Genomic DNA, 19,663 nt, shown 5'->3' on the forward strand with positions numbered 1-19,663 from the left:
GTTTATGTCTTAGTTTTAGCAGGGACTGATTGTAAGACTAGGCGTCAGCCTAAAACCTCCATCCTTGAGTAATAAAGTTCGTTTGTTCATTCTCTTTTTGTTTAAATCATACACAAATATCTCTCATTCTCTGTTTACATTTTGTTCTTTAGTAAGCTAATGATCAAGCCTTAAACGAGTGGATGAAAGTTCAAAGTCGGATGATCTTAACACAACTTGTTCAGGGATTGGCTTGGGTTTTGTCCACTAGAGGTCCATTGACTGACTCAGCCATGAATCAATCCGTCATTTTGAAAACCAATCAGTCAAGAAAAAAAACTTTTCTTCCGCCACGGGACCGCCGCAATTGTGCATTACGGCAGTAAGGAGAAACTTCTGAAAGTTGTTTACAATGTATAGATGAGAGAAAAATTCAATTCAATTCTTAAATTTCTTGTTTATTTTCCAATGGTCTTGCTTGAAGAGGAATAAAAGGTCTGAGGACACAATAACAAACAGAAAAGTTATCAAAACAACTTGATGGATTGAAAACCTACTTTTTTTTATCAACTCCACAGACAATGTCTGTTTTTCCTTGAATCATACCTGCAACAGTCATTTTATCTATCACTTTTTGTTTGTCTGGTCTCCACCATATTTATTTCAATTAAGTAAGGAAGGGGGCAAAAAGAAAGAACAAGACAGCAGTTGTTTAAGAAAATTCATACAAAGAAAACAAACTAAATGTCCCCCATCCAATGATGTTGGTTGCATTGTTTTCTTTGTCGGCGGAAATTGCACGCTCAGCCGAGGTAAACGTAGGATCGGCGAAACAAAGTCTCCGATCACAGTTTTTAAAATACTCCAAGTTTTGTCTGCTCGGTAAGTCTTGCGGCGCTCCCAGTCTTGCTGTGAGTCCTTTCGATCACGATTTTCGCCAAAATAAGACGAGCTGACTGACTCTGCTGCATGTCTATCGGTCAATTGACGGATTGAGACCCAAGTGTGTTGGTCTTTTTCGAATTTAACATGGCAAAAGACGGATGACCGACGCCCAAGCCAATCCCTGCGTGTTTGTCTTTCTGGTGCGTTTGGCGTTCAACATTAAAACTAAGATCAACTCAATGTACACAAACACAATTTACTTACTCTCATTATTTATTATTCTTCTAAGACAGTATTGAGAAAAAAATGAGAGGTTTGCAACTAACCCAGCCTGCTGTGTTAACAAAACTATTTAAGGCCACTGAAAGATTGATTGATTGATATCTGTTGCTTTTTGGGTCCAGCGGACCATATAGGCCAAATCAGGACCCCACAAGTTTAACATTACACAAATTTAAACAAAGCCAGGAAATGTATCACAGTAAAACTATGTATCACAGTCAAACTATTATCACAGGCGTGGCACCATGGTGCCTCTTCTCTTTTAAGCAGGTGAACATGTGTTATATAAGTGTGACCAGTGTGTAACCTAGCCAAAACACTTTCTTCTTTTCTACTTGAAGCCATCAAAACTACACAAGACACGCCCTGAGCATTAAGGTGTCAGCCACTCATCCCCTGGTCACACATGACAAACTCGGAATTCACCATATTTTGGGAAAAAAAAGGTGGAGAATTTTATGGGTTAGAAAAGGTAAGTGAAAGGGCTTTGGGGAGGCAGAAATAGAGAAGAGACAAGAAAAAGATCCTAATTAGGTTCACGGCATCGAGAGTGATGCGACCTTCTCTCAGAAGTTAGTAGAGAAGGCTCCCCCATCCACCACCCGGGGGACGCGCCTCTACGCCAATTAGGGGGCGTGAGGAAGGCCACTGAAAGTGCATATTACAACAAGAAGAGCAAACGCTCGATCGAGTCACTTTCGCAGTTCTGAATATTATATGAGGCATCAGATGGACAGGAAGAAATTGCTATTCACAACACAATGAGTCACGTTCACATAAAATTTGAGCCCGGTCACTTTTATAGTTTCCGAGAAAAGCCCAACGTTAAGTTGTGTGTTGCCGAACAGAAAAGGCTAGTTATCTCCCTTGTTTTTCTGATAACGTTCGTAAAAGGCTACAGATGTAAATACTTTGATGTAAAGAATAATCCTACAAAGTTTCAATCACATCCGATGAACTTTGTCAAAGATATAAAATGTCTAATTTTTCCTTTGACGCTGACCTGTGACCTTGAAAAAGGTCAAAGGTCAACGAAACCATCGTTAAAGTGTAGAGGTCATTGGAGGTCACGACTAAACAAAATATGAGCCCGATCGCTTTGATAGTTTCCGAGAAAAGTCCAACGTTAAGGTGGTGTCTACGGCCGGCCGGCCGGATGGCCGGCCGGATGGCCGGCCGGCCGGACAGACTAACACTGACCGATTACATAGTCACTTTTTCTCAAGTGACTCAATAAGAAGGGGCTATTCTCCCCAAGAACAGTGCAACTCCTCAAACTGTTCGTCAGCACGACGATAATGACAAGCGAAGATGATGACATGATAAGATGATGACAGACACAACCGCTCTGATCTTACTTTTAGTGGAACAGCTAAGGTACCATTGTAAGTCCATGCAATTCATCCCTGGCTGAAGAGAACATGCATTCAACAAGCCAGTATCATAGCAACCTTACTATCTGCAGTGGCGGGGATGTAGCTCAGTCGGTAGCGCGCTGGATTTGTATCCAGTTGGCCGCTGTCAGCATGAGTTCGTCCCCACGTTCGGCGAGAGATTTATTTCTCAGAGTCAACTTTGTGTGCAGACTCTCCTCGGTGTCCGAACACCCCCGTGTGTACACGCAAGCACAAGACCAAGTGCGCACGAAAAAGATCCTGTAATCCATGTCAGAGTTCGGTGGGTTATAGAAACACGAAAATACCCAGCATGCTTCCTCTGAAAGCGGCGTATGGCTGCCTAAATGGCGGGGTAAAAACGGTCATACACGTAAAAGCCGTGGGAGTTTCAGCCCATGAACGAACGAACAAACAAACAAACTATCTGCAGTGTCTGCAATGTACTACAGCTTCAGAAACCTGGACTGAGGTGAAACCCAAACAGGTAAGAACAAACCGTGGGGTCTAATTTGTTGAAATCACACAAAAATCTCAATTTCAACCAAACCAACCCAGCTGCTGACTCCCACCCGGTTGGCAACTTTCTTGTGCACACCAGCCCGGTTCACACGTCTTTACGAGCACTCACCTGGGGTGAGATCCTGAGCTTCATCCACCAGAATGATGTCGTACTGTTTGAGCTCAGGTTTGTAGAGCTGCCACAACTTCAGGTATCCATCGTGCGTCATCCTCACACCTTTGTCTTCCATCTTCTTCATGCGGTTCCAGTAGTCTGTTGCATCACTGGCATAGCGCTGTAACAGAAACACATGGCCATTCCAGACAGACCTTTTTGATGCAAAGATATGAGGAAAAGAACTGAAATACATGTAGCTAACCTTTCTGATTGACCTCTTTTGGGCAGCATGTTTTTAATTTTAAGTACAGTAGATTATGTTCTGAAATAACTGTGTTGTGGAAAAGGCAGTGTCTGCTTGATATGAAGTCTGCTTCTTTGAAACATGCACACTGGAGCTCACTGTTCACTGTGACACTATCGGTATGTTTACATCTTGCCTCACCTCAAAGGAATACAACTCTTTCACAGTGCATAAAACCCTGAGTTATTTTTGGAATGTTTTTATTGAGTATCCAATTCAAGTAAGATCTCCCAATTTAAGACTCCCCCTCTCTTTTTCAGAACTTGCCTTTTCAGATTTTCTGTTCATAAGCTCTGTAAATATACCTCTGTTTTACAACTCCCTCCTTGTTAAGACCTGATTTTCTCAGATTGTTAGAGGTTTTAGAAGGGGGGTTCCCCTGTATTTGGTGTTTATTCCCTCCCTTTCACTGACTTGGCAACAAAACGTGCATGTATTTGGTGTTTATTCCCTCCCTTTCACTGACTTGGCAACAAAACGTGCATGTATTTGGTGTTTATTCCCTCCCTTTCACTGACTTGGCAACAAAACGTGCATGTATTTGGTGTTTATTCCCTCCCTTTCACTGACTTGGCAACAAAACGTGCATGTATTTGGTGTTTATTCCCTCCCTTTCACTGACTTGGCAACAAAACGTGCATAGTTGGTAACCGAGTTAGACAAATTTATAAAATTTACAATGTCACCCATGCCTCCTTAAATTAAAACAAAGAACAACCCAGAAAATCAACAGGTACACCACACACTTTATACAGAAAACACCACATTTCGGGAGAAGATCTATGGCTCAGTGGAGGACCTCTGACAAAAAGCTACATATTGTCTAGCCTCCAAAGTCCATTTCTGAGTGGATGACAAAGAAGAAGTAGAAAAAAAGAAAGAAAATATTAACCCTTTACCATGCGAGCATCGTGGGGAATGCTCTCTTTCTGACCGTTGTCCCCCATCCGCTCGGTAGGAACGTGCAATGTGGTGATGTCCTCATCATCAGATGACATGTACTTTTTCAGTGTCTCGATAACGAACTTGGCACGTATGTATTGGTTCTCTTTGTGCTTCTCTCGAGCTTTCAACGCATAGGAGACTTCGTACACCCGCAGGTTTCCTGCGTGCAGCTTCTCCGCAGCTGCGTACCTGAAAGCAATGTACATAACAAATAAAGGTGAGTGCCAGACAAAAGCAATTAAAGTCAGCACACTGCAAGCAAGAGGAGAAAGTTATTTTCAAAGCTGACCAATTTGTACAAGTTTTCTCAACATTCCTCAGATTTAAAACTATCAACCATCTCTCCAAATCTGATCACAAATGAATCCATCAAAGCATCTTGCAAATACTTTACTGCAATAAAAATAGTAATATCAAAAAAAATTGACAGATAAAAAACCAACCTCATTTTACCTGAAAAGAGACACCATTTTGTAACATGAGCATTCGATCTCTTCCCTTGCACAACTGAGTACAAATCAAACACAAGAATCACCGACCTGCGACCAACAGCACCAAAGGCCAGGCCATGTCCAGTCTTGCATGTCACATTACGAGGAAAGGTGGCCTGAGCATGATTACACACTGACCTGGACAAAAGACACAAATCAAAGTCATTTAAACAGACAGAAACAAACTGTTACAAGACAATGTACAAATTACACCTTAGTTCAAATGTTATGCCTAAAATAGGTAGCTGGCTTATAGTAATATTTACAAACTCTGACGCTCCGTAAAACGTACACACTTTTTTCTTTTCATAGTAATAATAATGATACTTCTATGGCGCAAATCCTAAAATAGTTCAAAGCGCCTCACAAAAACATACACTAAAAAATTGTTCTATATAACATGCCAAATCAAACAGTTCTTTTTACATCATAGTAAACTAATACAAGATTTCCACAATTTTCCACACACAAACATGAATTTCAAAATACATGCTTCATTCAACCGTATGCTTGCGTAATTACCCACACATATTCCAGCAAACTTGTATAAAACATTTATTTTATTTTATATTAGATCAGATTTGTATGTACACAGTCCTTGATGAACTCAAGTCTGCTGAGTTCCAGACATCTATGCAAAAACTCTTGCAGACATTGAAAGCATTCTGATTTTAAAAGTTTGAAAGAATCAACACATCTAGTATGTTTTAGTAGTTTTAGTCGTTCTTTAACCACTGTGATGTGTTGGAAGAGTTTATTTTTATGTGCTGTTTTAGAGGTACATTTTATCAGTATGGAACATGTTCAGTTCTTACAGTAGTTGATAGTGGGGGGGGGGGGGGGGGGGGGGGGGGGATCCTATCTTATTCTGCGTACTTTTATTGTGGTTCTGATAGCTCTTAGAGTTTCATAGTTCTCACCATGTCTGTATAGTGTATGTATTAGTAACTGTGATACCAAATTGTCTTACCCATGTATGTATGATGCTATGCGCCAGTGATGTATGAATGCTATTTATTTTTGTTTTTATCACACAGCAAGCTGCTTTCCTCGTGTATTTTTTATGTTCATTCATGTATTGTACACTTGGCAATAAATTATCTATCTATCTATCTATCTATCTCAGTTTGAGACTCTCGGCAACAGATGACTTACTTGTTAAAAACAATGAGCAGAAACTTGAGATTTGGCCGCATCTGGGCGTACCTCACCAGTGTCGTGGTTTTACCACTGCCTGCAGAACACACAAAGCATGAATCAACACGGCCCTGAAACAACAGCACCTGTCTCAAAGTTGGTACAGCGGAGCCCCCCCTTTTAAAACCTCCACAAATCTGAGATAACCAGGTATTAACAAGGAGGGAATCTTAGAATGGGGGTCAATTTGCAGAGGTTATGAACAGAAAGTCTGAGATAACCAGGTATTAATAAGGAGGGAATCTTAGAATGGGGGTCAATTTGCAGAGGTTATGAAGAGAAAGTCTAAGAAAAACAAGGTCTTAAAAGGGAGGGAGTCTTAAATTGAGTGGTCTTAAAAGGGAGGGAGTCTTAAATTGAGTGGTCTTAAAAGGGAGGGAGTCTTAAATTGAGTGGTCTTAAAAGGGAGGGAGTCTTAAATTGAGTGGTCTTAAAAGGGAGGGAGTCTTAAATTGAGTGGTCTTACAAAGGAGGGAGTCTTAAATTGAGTGGTCTTAAAAGGGAGGGAGTCTTAAATTGAGTGGTCTTAAAAGGGGACTTCCAATGTACCATTAAGTAGCAGCCTGAATCTTTGATTTGAACAGTGCTTCTGTAGAATCTCAGAACTCAGTACAACAATAAAAGACAGCTACCTCTGCGGAACCAGTCTCCTGGCACCTAAGACTTTTAGAGGCATACTGAACTTATGAAAGATTTTCATCCTTTTATTTTGGTAGGTTTCTCTTTGGGGGGGGGGGGGGGGGGGTAAGTATGTTACTGTTGGATATATATGTAAAAAGGGGTTTGGGGGATAGGGTGGGGGGTGTAGCTGAAGATTCACTGGACATGGCTTTTAATGAAGTAGAATTACTCACCTGCAAAAGCAAAGATTTTGACGACCTCTCCACTTGAAGCATCAGGTGTGTACTTGATGATCCTCATCTGCTCGTGGGTCAGCCTCACCGCTGTGTCACCCCGACTTCAAACAGACATCACAGCGTGACTGAGATGAGTTGTTAAAAGAGACAACAATGTACACTCAACTCTATTAAAGCTGTCGTCTATCTATGACTTCGGGGCAAGGAGTTTGAAAAGATAGGGCTTAAAATCCTGTACAGAATTCTGTACAGCGAAGTCAGCCACCTTGACAGCTTCATTCCCACATTTGTAAAGGGGAATCAGATCTTCAGACTAAAAAGAGAAAAAGACACAGAACACTATTTTCTACTGAGAAGGTACAATTAACCATGAGAAGACCTTGAAGACACCAGATGTACGCAGACTCGTACCACTGAAAGCTTAGTTTGTTCTTCGAGCTACTTGTGATGAAGACATTTGATTAATTTAAACAAAACAGAAAGGAAGACAATAGACCATATCGGTATTCCAAACTCTTGCAAACTTCAAAGCATGCGAAAAACCAAGGTTCGAAGTTCTCGCGACGTTCAAAACATAACAAAGAGCGTGTCCCGCGGATATCTTGTGAGAGCTGCTCAGATGCCGAAATAGTCTATTGAGAGCTAGGTTTGCCTGGTATTATCCGGCAGACACAAAAGATCACACCTGTACTTGACGATACTTTGTTGCCCTGAGCTGCTGGGCATGGCTTCCTGCAGCATAGCGTGGTTGGACACAGACGTGTTTTCGTACAGGTAGAGCGCATAGAACAGGCGGTAGTGCATGCCGTTTACCACCGAGCTCTTCTTGCCTCCCCCCAGGTTCACCACCAAATTCCTAAATGGTTTCCAAAGAAAAGATAATGAAAATTACAGCTTAGAATCTGTTTATTGAGCTGAGCTTTCCCATTCATAAAGCTCAACAGTTTACTGTTGCATTTGAAACATTGAACCACATGTGCTGATAACAACGGATTTAATCATTTATTAATTGAAACACAGTGGTGAGAGCAAACTGTTTTTACACACACACAACCACACACGCACAGAGATGCACACAGACACATAAAATATGAACACACACAAAACAATCACACACAAGCAGGGATGGCCAAATCGTCCGCTCGAATGCCAGGGGCGAGTAACAAATCCGCCAGGCTAGTAGAAACCACCAGGCAACTCGCCCTGCTGGCTAGTTAACATTCTGTTCCAATTCAACCCTTTTGGTTGTAATATCAAGTTTCAAAGCCATATTAACACTGCAGATGCAGCAACTGTGATATGTACTAGGCCAGCAAAATTCCTGGCGGGCTAGTAACTTTCTTAAAGTGACTCACCCGGTTGGCGAGTTTATATTTTGAGATTTGGCCATCCCTGCACAAGCAAACAGAGGGTAGGGGTGAGGACAGGGGGGTGTTGAGAAAAGTGTAAAGGGAATGCAATGATTCACATCCACTCACGCTGACTCAGGGCGGTTCCCCATGGGCGGCAGGTGGATCATTTTGAAGGCCAGCAGGAAGGTAGCGATGCAGTAGAAACACTCCAGCACCTCCAGACACATCAGATGCGAGCGAGGCGACATCAGCAGCTTCAGGGTGGTGTGCAGATCCTGAACTGTAGCCGCCACCATCACCATTGCGCACATCAAGCTCCAAGGGTTTGGTTCCTGCATCACAAATCTTCTTGGATAGGGCCGATCAGGTGGATATGTTTTAACTAAGCATTTTTGCCATGACTGCAGTGATTTTTGAAAAAAGATTTACTCATTTTGCTGTTTTTGGTGATCACCATTGAGCACATCAAACTCCAAGGGTTTTGTTCCTGCAATTGACAAATGTTCTTCTTCTAAGGTGGATATGTTTAAGCATTTTTGTTATAAATCATTTATTGCTGTGATTTAAAAAAAAACACATGTTTCTGTACTTTTGAGTTTTAGGTGATTTGCATGATATGAGTTATGAATACAGTAGAACCCCCCTTGCATGATATGAGTTATGAATACAGTAGAATCCCCCTTGCATAATATGAGTTATGAATACTTGGCGAACGACAAGAAGAAGAAGTTATGAATACAGTAGAATCCCCCTTGCATGATATGAGTTATGAATACAGTAGAACCTCCCTTGCATGATATGAGTTATGAATACAGTAGAACCTCCCTTGCATGATATGAGTTATGAATACAGTAGAACCCCCCTTTAGTCTTAAGACCTCAGACAATCAGGTCTTAAAAAGTAGGGAGTAATAAAATGGGGGTAAATGTACAGAGGTTATGAACAGAATATCTGAAAAAAGAGGGTCTTAAAGAGTCTTACATTAAAAGGGATATAGTCTTAAATTGGGGGTACCACCATCACCATGGCAAACAACAAGCTTTAAGGGTTGGTTTCTGCAATGCTAGTGGCGATACACAAATTATTCTTCTGAGTTGGACATGTTTGAGCGTAATGGTCATGACTGCTATGATTTTGCTTGAAGAATTGCAATACCCAAGACGTGTAAACTTGTCCAAGGAGGTTCACTCTGAATCTGCAGTTGATCTTGTGCAATGGCAAAGCTTTTTCCCCCTTGCATTTCACGAAATATGACCTGTCTCTTCAGAGATTTAGTGTCACGTCTTTGGGGAGACTATCCCCCGTAACAAGCTGTCTCTTCCCTCTCTTTACCTTGTCCCTGATACAGTGTGGCTCAAAAATAGGAATCAGGAATCCATGAGCGGGGGAAGGAACTAGGGTAGTCGGGGATGGCCAAATCATCCGCAGGTTGTCTATTGTACCGCCACTATGGTGTGTATATATATCGGACAGTCATAATTGAAGTGTATGGTAGGCCTTTGTACCGGGTTAGTAAAAAATGTGGCAGGCTAGTAAAGTTTTTGAAGTTACTCGCCCGGCTGGGGAGTTAAACTTGTCAGATTTGACCTTCGCTGGTAGTCCTCTAAATAAATGCATCACTTCTCTGAAACTCAAGGCGATTTCCTAAAGGAGGCTTTTTGGGAGCTTATCCCCCGTAACAAGCTGTCTCTTCCCTCCCCTTACCATGACCCTGATGCAATGTGGGTCAAAAATAAGAATCAGAAATCGATGAGCAGGGGGAAGAACTGGCAGCGATTTCCCACAGGAGGCTTTTGGGGAGCTTATCCCCATAACAAGTTGTATCTCAATAATAATAATAATAATAATAATAATTACAATAATAATCATAATAATAATAGAACATTTATACAGCGCTTCCCCTTGCATTTCAAGCAATGTCACTTACGTCTTCAACAATTTAGCGACACTGTCTTTTGGGAGCTTATTCCCCGTTACAAGCTGTCTCTTCCCTCCCCTTACCTTGTCCCTGATACAGTGTGGTGCCTTTTCCTGCAGGAGAGCCAGAGCCCAGGTGTACTTGGGGTGCTGCTTCAGCAGTTCACACGCGTTGTTGTGAGGGTCCACTCTCTTCAGCTTCTGCATATAACTGAAACACAGGTGAGGTTAAGTTATTCCGATATTATGATAAGGTACCTGTAACTTAATTAGTTCTTCTTTTAGTTTCAGTTGGTCAAACTGCTATACTTCTACACATACATTGAACATTCTTTTATTTTATTTTTGTAAACCTTTCAATTTCACCACTGAACTTACTGAAGGTAAGTACAATACTTTAAAAAAAATCCCACACACAAAAACATGCATTCATAATTTAACTAGATGCAAATTTACTTGGATTTTGTATGGACAACACAAATTATACTGAAGACTGAAGTTGTCAAATTAAACTGCTTGAGTGGTTTGAATGTGTGTTTTACTGCTCACTGTGGTGTGGTTACTATTAGTAATACATACATGTAGTATTACTAAGCTGTGATTATATACACAAGTTACAGTGTTTATTCATTGCCATTGGTGAACCAAAAGAAACAATTCTGTTTGTACAGGTCTAGAAATCATAATCAGAGAAAAAAGTTGCATTACAAGTTTTCTATTGTATTGTATTTTACTATACCTGATGAGATTTAAAAGTCTGAGTGATGGCATCTTCATGTCCTCTTCGGCCATGATTTTGTGCACTGTGTCCTTGGCTGAAGATTCACCCAGTTTCAGCTTGTGGTATGTCTTCTTCCATGGAATGAACTGAAAGACAAAAAGATAACATTTGTAACTGTATGTTGTAATAATAATAATAATTAATCGAGAACTGAGAAAAAGGACCAAATATTAATTATCATTCAAACTATTTCAAATAAAAAGCTTCTGTCGCAATCAGTATCATTTTAAACTTTAATCTGCTGCACTGTGTTCTTCTCAAACCGAACCTTTTTATAGTTTATGAATAAATGAACTGGCTCTTAGTCTTATCCAACTTCCAAGTACATGGACATCTCCAAATGTAATACGAACCGTAAGATTTTCCCATAAACATCAACACTAACAGTCAAATTACAATGGCCGTTTTAAATAATAACAAGAAGAGCAAACGCTCGATCGAGTCACTTTCGCAGTTCTGAATATTATATGAGGCATCAGATGAACAGGAAGAAATTGCTATTCACAACACAATGAGTCACGTTCACATAAAATTTGAGCCCGGTCACTTTTATAGTTTCCGAGAAAAGCCCAACGTTAAGTTGTGTGTTGCCGAACAGAAAAGGCTAGTTATCTCCCTTGTTTTTCTGATAACGTTCGTAAAAGGCTACAGATGTAAATACTTTGATGTAAAGAATAATCCTACAAAGTTTCAATCACATCCGATGAACTTTGTCAAAGATATAAAATGTCTAATTTTTCCTTTGACGCTGACCTGTGACCTTGAAAAAGGTCAAAGGTCAACGAAACCATCGTTAAAGTGTAGAGGTCATTGGAGGTCACGACTAAACAAAATATGAGCCCGATCGCTTTGATAGTTTCCGAGAAAAGTCCAACGTTAAGGTGGTGTCTACGGACGGCCGGCCGGACAGACTAACACTGACCGATTACATAGAGTCACTTTTTCTCAAGTGACTCAATAAAAACTGTCAATAAAACTTACTGTGTCACTTGAAATGATTTCGTTCCAGGCTAGGCAGACCCTGTTCGTAGTCAGACACAAGTCCAGCATGGGCAGACCACAGAAGATGTTCTCGATGACGTCCAGCGGAAGTTTCTCAAAGTAGTTCTCCTTGACCGTGGTCACCTTGCTGTCGTTCAGCAACCCGTAAGTTTTCCCCACCTCCACTTCCTGCTTTGAAGGTGGAATAGAGGCGGGAATGTCCACGAAGTCTTTGTTGTCTGAATCGTCAAAGTCAACATTCATGAAGCTGAGAGAGGAAGACGAAAGTGAAAACGTCCTTTGGCTGGAATCTGCTTTTGATTTTCCTTTCTGTCGACTTGAATTTCCAGCTGAAGACTTTCTTTTCGTTGCTGTGTTGGGTTTCTTTCCTCTGCCTCTTGTCGAATTTGACAAAGCGCCGGAACTGGTTGCTGTGGGCTTTTTTTGCGTTGCAAAAGATGAGAACAAATTCTTTGACACAGATTTCGCAAGATCTGAATGTGCACTGCTCGACCCTGATGGTTTATCAGGAGAACCACTGCTATCATCACTGATCACATACACAGTGTCCGACACTTTTTTGATGGGCGAGTACATTTTGGAAGGCGTACCATACTGTATCTTTCCTTCCTGGCATTCTGTCGTACTCCTGTTATTTTCCACATGAGACTGATTCCCACCACCGTTTGTGCTGCAGCTCCCAGATGATGATATCGATAATGATGATGCTGATGATGAAGACGGTCCAGATGCAGACACGAATTTCATGATTGAACTTTGGGTTGGATCTTTTGCCCACGGTTTCTTCGCTGGTCCTCTGTTAGTGTTAGCGATCCTGTCCAAACCATTAGTTTTGGGTGAATTTGTAAAGTGACTAACGGAAGACTCCATGGAGTTCTGCCTTGCAGCAGCGGCTGCTGACTGAAACCCCCCAAGGACAGAGAGAAGATGAATGGACTGGTCACTGCTCTGTTCCACCATCTCTTTCTCCAGTTCCTCACTGTCAGAATCAAACTGATCAGCAATGTTTCCACATGGTCCCACAACTGGCAAGGTTTTACAGCTTGACTCTGCTGATGGAATGCCGCCAGTGCAGCTGTCGTTTCCAAAATCTTCTGCAATTACTTGGCTGCTGCTGGCACTAGTAGAAGGGCCAGACTCCTGAGACTGAGAGTCGACTCTCCTGGGAGGCTGAAATCTCTTATTGTGAGTGCGACCTCTATAACGTGGCTCCATTCCCTGATCTGAGCTCGTGCTTGGGTGTTTTCTTTCAATGGGCTGCCGTAGTGAAGCGCTTCCTTCCTCAGACTGACTTAGCGCTACAGATTCTCGTACGTCTAAGTGAATTCGTCTTTTTTTCTGGGGTTGTTCATCACAAATTCCTGCCATGTTATCAAGAAATATGAAAACTAACCACTTTTAAAATGATGTTTTTTTCGTTAAGTTGGTTTTATTGCCTGTGCTGCCAACATTTTCAAATCAACTTTCAAGCTGTCAGTCTCGAGCATGAGGGTCATACGGTCTGTATTTGTGTTGGAGAAAACCTGCACAAGCATACGTGATAATAAGGTTACATTTATGTAACTTCAACTCAAAGAGACACATGTGTGGACAAACACATAATAGTAATGTTGTATTATTACCAATTCAACTCCGTGTTTTATAGATTCTAAATCTATTTTCTATTCAGGCAGCTACTTAGTACCAGGGATGTCGTTAGGCGTCGAACATCGGACACTAGGCTTATTTAGTACAGGCTTTTTTCAACGAACCACATTCGTTTCGTTTGTTTGTTTGTTTTGTTTGCTTAACGCCCAGCCGACCACGAGGGGCCATACCAGGGCGGTATTCGTTTTGTGCCATATAAGGAAGTGCTACATCACAAATGTTGCGTACACGTCACTTCCGGTTGGCGGTAAAACGAAGTGCACACCAAAAACACAAACGACTTTCGTTGATTTGGGCGATTCTACGAATCTACTTTCGTTGACTTTGTACTCATGTTTTGGTTATTTCTGTATGGAAACCTTTAGTTTATTGGATATAGGTTACCTGATCGTTATTTTAACTGTTCATATCTTCCTACTTTAAGGTCTGGAGTGGACGCTAAAGTCGATCTTTCACTGCATTTCTGCAGCATACATTTGCCTAGGTTGCGCTTGGGAAAATCAAAGATGGCGGCCCGGAGCCGGTTGCCGTTTCACGACTTTAGAGTTATATTTCTTCCCTAATATCAGTAGAATACTTATATATAAGGCAGACCTTAATTTGTGAACTGTCTCACTTTGAACAGTTATAAATTGTATGAGTAGAGCTTCGGGTTGCAAATTAATCGCACATAACACACATCGCGCTTCTTCTGCGAACAGAACTTCAAGAGAAAATGAAGTGGTGAAGAGAAAGTGGTGGGCTTTTTTCTTGTCTCTAAATCTAGCTACAGACCGATTGAAAGGCTCAACTGTCTGATTCACATAGCCCCATGGCGGTCAGCTGTCCTATCGTTTTGAACTGAGCGCTGTCATTGTCAGCTAAGAACTCCATGCCTTTGGACAGCATGATATTTGATATTTTCCGTTCAAGATACACATTTTCAAAAAGCGACCGAGCACTCTCGCGTACAGGTGCACTGAAGTTGTGTAGTGCTGTTCTTGCGTTTTCGGGAATTCCGAACCGTTTGCGATATGAGCCGTTCGTGTACTCCCGTCTGCAGCACACTAAAGTTAGGTGTACGGGAGACAACTCCAACTGACTACTAAGTCTTGCGTCTGCTTTCGGTTTCAGTTCGAGACATTTTGACGAAGTGCACTGAATTATGCCACCGAAATAAAACTAAAGCCTGCCAAAGATCAACAAAAGCTGAAGATCTTTGGCTTTTTAACGGCATCCTGTGCTACGTTTGAGTCAAAAACAGGTGAAAACACGGCGAGCGTCATTCTTGAAAATGACAGTGACAGCGTCGCCGCTGAACCTGACACAACCATGGAAAGAGAAGTTTTGTCTTTTGTACAGGACATGTTGTCAGCACGACAGGAAATTCGTAGAAACGGCCTTTTAACTATTAATGGCTGACCCTATTTGGTTGGTTATGTAGAGTAATCAGATTCTTGTAATCGGTTTCGGTATTTAGTCACCGGGCACTTCAGCCTGCGCAGGGTTCAAATAAAGCCGACCCAAACAGTCACGCGCTCTTTGACTTTGTAGTTTGTCCACTTCGTTCGTGTCCTAGTTGTGCTCTAGAGAGCACCACATGGTGTCAGAACAGGTACTCTTTTCATAAACTTTGTTTCTTACGACGGGCATCAGTTCCTCTTGGCTAAACTGAGTGGAATGGCCTGCCGTTCAAACGGAATGAATGATTCAAATTTTTGTGGACGCTACTACTTTGTAACTTGCATGTAACAAACTGCGCCTGTATAGGTTGGTTTTTTGGTAAAAAAAAAACAAAAACAAGAAGGGCAAAGCCCATACGACTCACATGCTTGACCTAAACCTAGCAATGACATCATACACTAAGAACTGCTTTACACATTTTTCCTACCAAAATACATGTGACCTTGACCCAAGGTCAAGGTCATCCAAGGTCATGCAACACAAAGCTGTTAATTCAAGACATAGGAAGTACAATGGTGCTTATTGGCTCTTTCTACCATGAGATATGGTCACTTTTAGTGGTTCACTACCTTATTTTGGTCACATTTCATAAGGGTCAAAGAGACCTTGACCTTGATCATATGTGACCAAATGTGTCTCATGATGAAAGCATAACATGTGCCCCACATAATTTTTAAGTTTGAAACAGTTATCTTCCATAGTTCAGGGTCAAGGTCACTTCAAAATATGTATACAATCCAACTTTGAAGAGCTCCTGTGACCTTGACCTTGAAGCAAGGTAAACCAAACTGGTATCAAAAGATGGGGCTTACTTTGCCCTATATATCATATATAGGTGAGGTATTCAATCTCAAAAACTTCAGAGAAAATGTGAAAAATGTGAAAAATAGCTGTTTTTTAGACAACATTTATGGCCCCTGCGACCTTGACCTTGAAGCAAGGTCAAGATGCTATGTATGTTTTTTGGGGCCTTGTCATCATACACCATCTTGCCAAATTTGGTACTAATAGACTGAATAGTGTCCAAGAAATATCCAACGTTAAAGTTTTCCGGACGGCCGGACGGACGTCCGGACGGACGGACGGACGGACGGACGGACGGACGGACGACTCGGGTGAGTACATAGACTCACTTTTGCTTCGCATGTGAGTCAAAAATTAGTAAGATTTATTTCTACTAATTATTATTATTATTATTATTATTGTGATCATTTTTATGCGCCTAATCTAGATATAGCCCTAGGCGCTTACATATTAATTTCTGCCGTTTGAAATGGAATTTTTACAGACAGACAGACAAACAGACATTTTTTACACACAATATATAACGCATTCACATCGGCCAGTAAAGCTCAGTAGCCTATTAGGCGAGCATTCACCTTTCACGGCCTTTATTTCAAGTCAAACGGGTATTTGGTGGACATTTTTATCTATGCCTATACAATTTTGCCAGGAAAGACCCTTTTGTCAATCGTGGAATCTTTAACGTGCACACCCCAATGTAGTGTACACGAAGGGACCTCGGTTTTTTCGTCTCATCCGAAAGACTAGCACTTGAACCCACCACCCAGGTTAGGAAAGGGGGGAGAAAATTGCGGCCTGACCCAGAGTCGAACACGCAACCTCTCGCTTCCGAGCGCAAGTGCGTTACCACTCGGCCACCCAGTCCCTAATTAGATAAATCAGCCCTGATACTTCGTTCTTCAGATACTGTCAACTCTAACGAGAAGAGAAGCATATAAATTGCTCAGGACGATCTTTTGAACGGCGGTAGCGCATTGGATACAACATGGCAGCAGCTCCGGTCACCGAATTCACAGCGAATGTCACCGCTCCAACAAAACTGGATGTCAGCGGCAATCTCGCCACTAACTGGAAAAAGTTCCGACGTCAATGGAATAATTACTACATTGCCAGTCGTCTAGCACTAGAGAACGACGCAGATGGAAACGAAACGGCGTTTCAGTGTGCAGTATTCCTTGCAACCATAGGAGAAGATGCAATGGAAATTTATGAAGGTCTCAAGTTTGCCCCTGCAGAAGACAAAAAGAAACTCTCAAAGGTGTTGCAAACATTTGAGGATCATTGCGTAGGCCATACAAATGAAGCTTACGAATCATACCAATTCCATTCCCGTCGCCAAGAAGAAGGAGAGAGCATAGAAGCATATCTTGCGTGCCTCAGACAACTTGCAAAAACATGCAACTTCAAGGACGAGGATAGAAATAGATCATAGTACTTTTAATTTTCAAACAGAAACCGTGTTTTATTTTCATAAGTACACAGTCCATTTATCTTTCACTCCAGGGACCCTAGGTGCAGCAACCAGGAACAGGAAGAAGAAGAAGAAGATTCAGTTTTCACAGACAGTTATTGAGTTAATGAGTTATCCACACTGTGGGCAAATCTAAATCAGTAAATGTAAGTTTCTTCACAAAGTTATTACTGAATCTTACATGGATATCTGCGATGTTTAAATCCCCGAAGTAAAGTTTCAATCTGTGGCAACAGCACCGTTCTGGAATCCACGACACTTCCAGTTGCGTTCAACTGTGCACCAACTGTGACCAAGTACAAACATTAACCATTTAAAAAAAATCTGGATAACTTCCACAAAAAAATAAACAAGATTTGTCAAATTGACGAATAGAAAAAACAAAACTACAATTGTATGCAATCATGGAATGGGGGACATCTTATGTGCCGCGATGCCTAGGCGATAATGTCAGTCCCTCTACTCCTCTACAAGTACTACTACTACATGTACATTTCCATACTAGCTGTCTCGGTAGTACTGCACCTTCCTCCATCATCTTCACCGCCAAACTGAAAGCAGGATTGATCAATACAAATTATTAGTTGTAATGATAAGCCTTACTCCGCTGAAATGAGCGTTTTCATAAATTATTGAAAATAAGAAAAATATTAATCTGTTTAGTAGAATGAAATGATGGGATATTTGTTGAAAAACACTTTTTGTTAGTGTTATAAGCAGTCAAGGGAGATTACCCTGATTGCTGAATTTTTGTTTGCGCTCTTTTGATGGGTCTGACTAATTACTGCGCGACCACGCGCGACCCCGCCGCGCAACCTCAAACTAAAGCCTTTGCATGTAATCTTTTTGTTTTTCTAGTATCTTCATAGTAGTTTCTTACGTTGTATCATGTTTTAAGCCATATACATTTAAAAAAAAAAAAGGGAATTGTGATGCATTTTCGAAAAGCTAGCGTGCGAAAGTGAAACGAAGTGGATTCACAGCGCGCGGCGCGTTGTGCAGCGTTGCGATTTACAACGCGCGGCGCCGCTACGAGGAGCGCTGCGATTCACGACGCGCGATGTATTCTGCTGATGCATTTCCTTCACAATCGCAACGTTTACAACTGCTACATCTATCTGATCTATTTGAGAAATAAAACTGTCAATAAAACGAAAAACAGAGCTCCACTGATTCTCTCTGTCTCACTCTTTCAACTGAATTCACCATATATCGCTGCGCCGATGTAAAAACGTGCCTACCTCTGCTGAACAATCCTTCTCATTGCGGTCAATGCGCATGCGCCAATCTTGGACTTATGACAAAATGCGACCCTTTGACCGATCGAACCATGGGTTAGGGTTCGGGTTAGGGTTAGGATTAGGGTAAGGGTAAGGGTTAGGTTGTTCACGACCTGATTAATCTCCATGTTAGCGCATGCGCATTGACCGCAATGAGAAGGATTGTTCAGGCAGAGTCAGTTTTCAGTTCGTGACACCGGCCTTGCCGAATACTTGGCAGTCATATCACTACATGTCATTGCAATGGCTTAGAACTACTAATGATATGCCGGAAAGGAGCTGAGTTTTTAAACTGGGATGACGCTTTTAAACAATTATCCGAGTACAGTGCCGCGAAACTGTTAATCGGTGTCACACCAGTTAACACTTCAGCAGCCATTTTTGAATTCGCGCATGCGCAGATCGTTTTTTCAGTGTTTTTTTTCCCGGTTGATTTGAACGCGTATATTCAGTCTGCAGAAAGTGCAACTGATTTTGTAGTCTTGCAGCCCTGAAGTTGCTTTTAAGTGTCCAAAGAAAGAGTGTAAAATGTTGCTGATAATCATGCATTCATACATGTACAAAAATAAAGCGCGTCAACAATCTGCGCAGGTGAGAGCAATAGCCGCGCTCTGGGAATCGCTGCGCTGCACAACGCGCCGCGCTCTGTGAAGCGCCGCGCTGCACAGCGCGCCGCGCTCTGTGAATCGCTTGCCCATATTTCGCTTCTCGGCCTCGTTACTTTACTTTACTCGGCCTCGTTGATCTCTTATAAACTCTACACTGACTGAACAAAAAAACACCCTTCGATAGTACTGATGAGCGACCTTGTGTACCTTACATCAGGTTCATGGGGCCAAATTTGTCCAACCAATTTGTTTTATTTAACTTAGAAATTTGATTCATCCTAAAAAAATAATGTTTTCCTTCTTACTCAAGGGTCGTAACACTCAGTACACGTTTTCGAAGAATTCGATTTTGGTTGTGAAATCTATTAAATTTCACCACCAATTTTCTTCACTGACATGCAAGAA

The 19,663-nt window shown here is 41.6% G+C and overlaps 1 protein-coding gene and 1 long non-coding RNA gene across 2 annotated transcripts in view; both read right to left on the reverse strand.

Annotated features, from left to right (window-relative positions):
* LOC138964209 (uncharacterized) overlaps positions 1-16,258 on the reverse strand; it is a 33,968-nt gene extending 17,710 nt beyond the window's left edge. The window contains exon 1 of the long non-coding RNA XR_011455043.1: positions 15,469-16,258. This is a non-coding gene — a long non-coding RNA (uncharacterized lncRNA). The remainder of the gene's footprint in view (positions 1-15,468) is intronic.
* Positions 1-17,922, reverse strand: part of LOC138964207 (F-box DNA helicase 1-like) — a 28,927-nt gene extending 11,005 nt beyond the window's left edge. Inside the window, exons 1-11 of the mRNA XM_070336104.1 lie at positions 17,873-17,922; positions 11,985-13,528; positions 10,962-11,089; positions 10,307-10,433; positions 8,432-8,637; positions 7,639-7,809; positions 6,951-7,054; positions 6,055-6,133; positions 4,948-5,037; positions 4,363-4,597; positions 3,172-3,337 (exon numbers count right to left, since the gene is read on the reverse strand). Coding sequence (XP_070192205.1) covers positions 3,172-3,337; positions 4,363-4,597; positions 4,948-5,037; positions 6,055-6,133; positions 6,951-7,054; positions 7,639-7,809; positions 8,432-8,637; positions 10,307-10,433; positions 10,962-11,089; positions 11,985-13,373 — 2,695 coding nt within the window. The 5' untranslated portion in view covers positions 13,374-13,528; positions 17,873-17,922. The remainder of the gene's footprint in view (positions 1-3,171; positions 3,338-4,362; positions 4,598-4,947; positions 5,038-6,054; positions 6,134-6,950; positions 7,055-7,638; positions 7,810-8,431; positions 8,638-10,306; positions 10,434-10,961; positions 11,090-11,984; positions 13,529-17,872) is intronic.
* Positions 17,923-19,663: the final 1,741 nt, after the last annotated feature.

Source organism: Littorina saxatilis, linkage group LG4 (assembly GCF_037325665.1).
Source record: "Littorina saxatilis isolate snail1 linkage group LG4, US_GU_Lsax_2.0, whole genome shotgun sequence".
NCBI classification, from domain to species: domain Eukaryota; kingdom Metazoa; phylum Mollusca; class Gastropoda; order Littorinimorpha; family Littorinidae; genus Littorina; species Littorina saxatilis.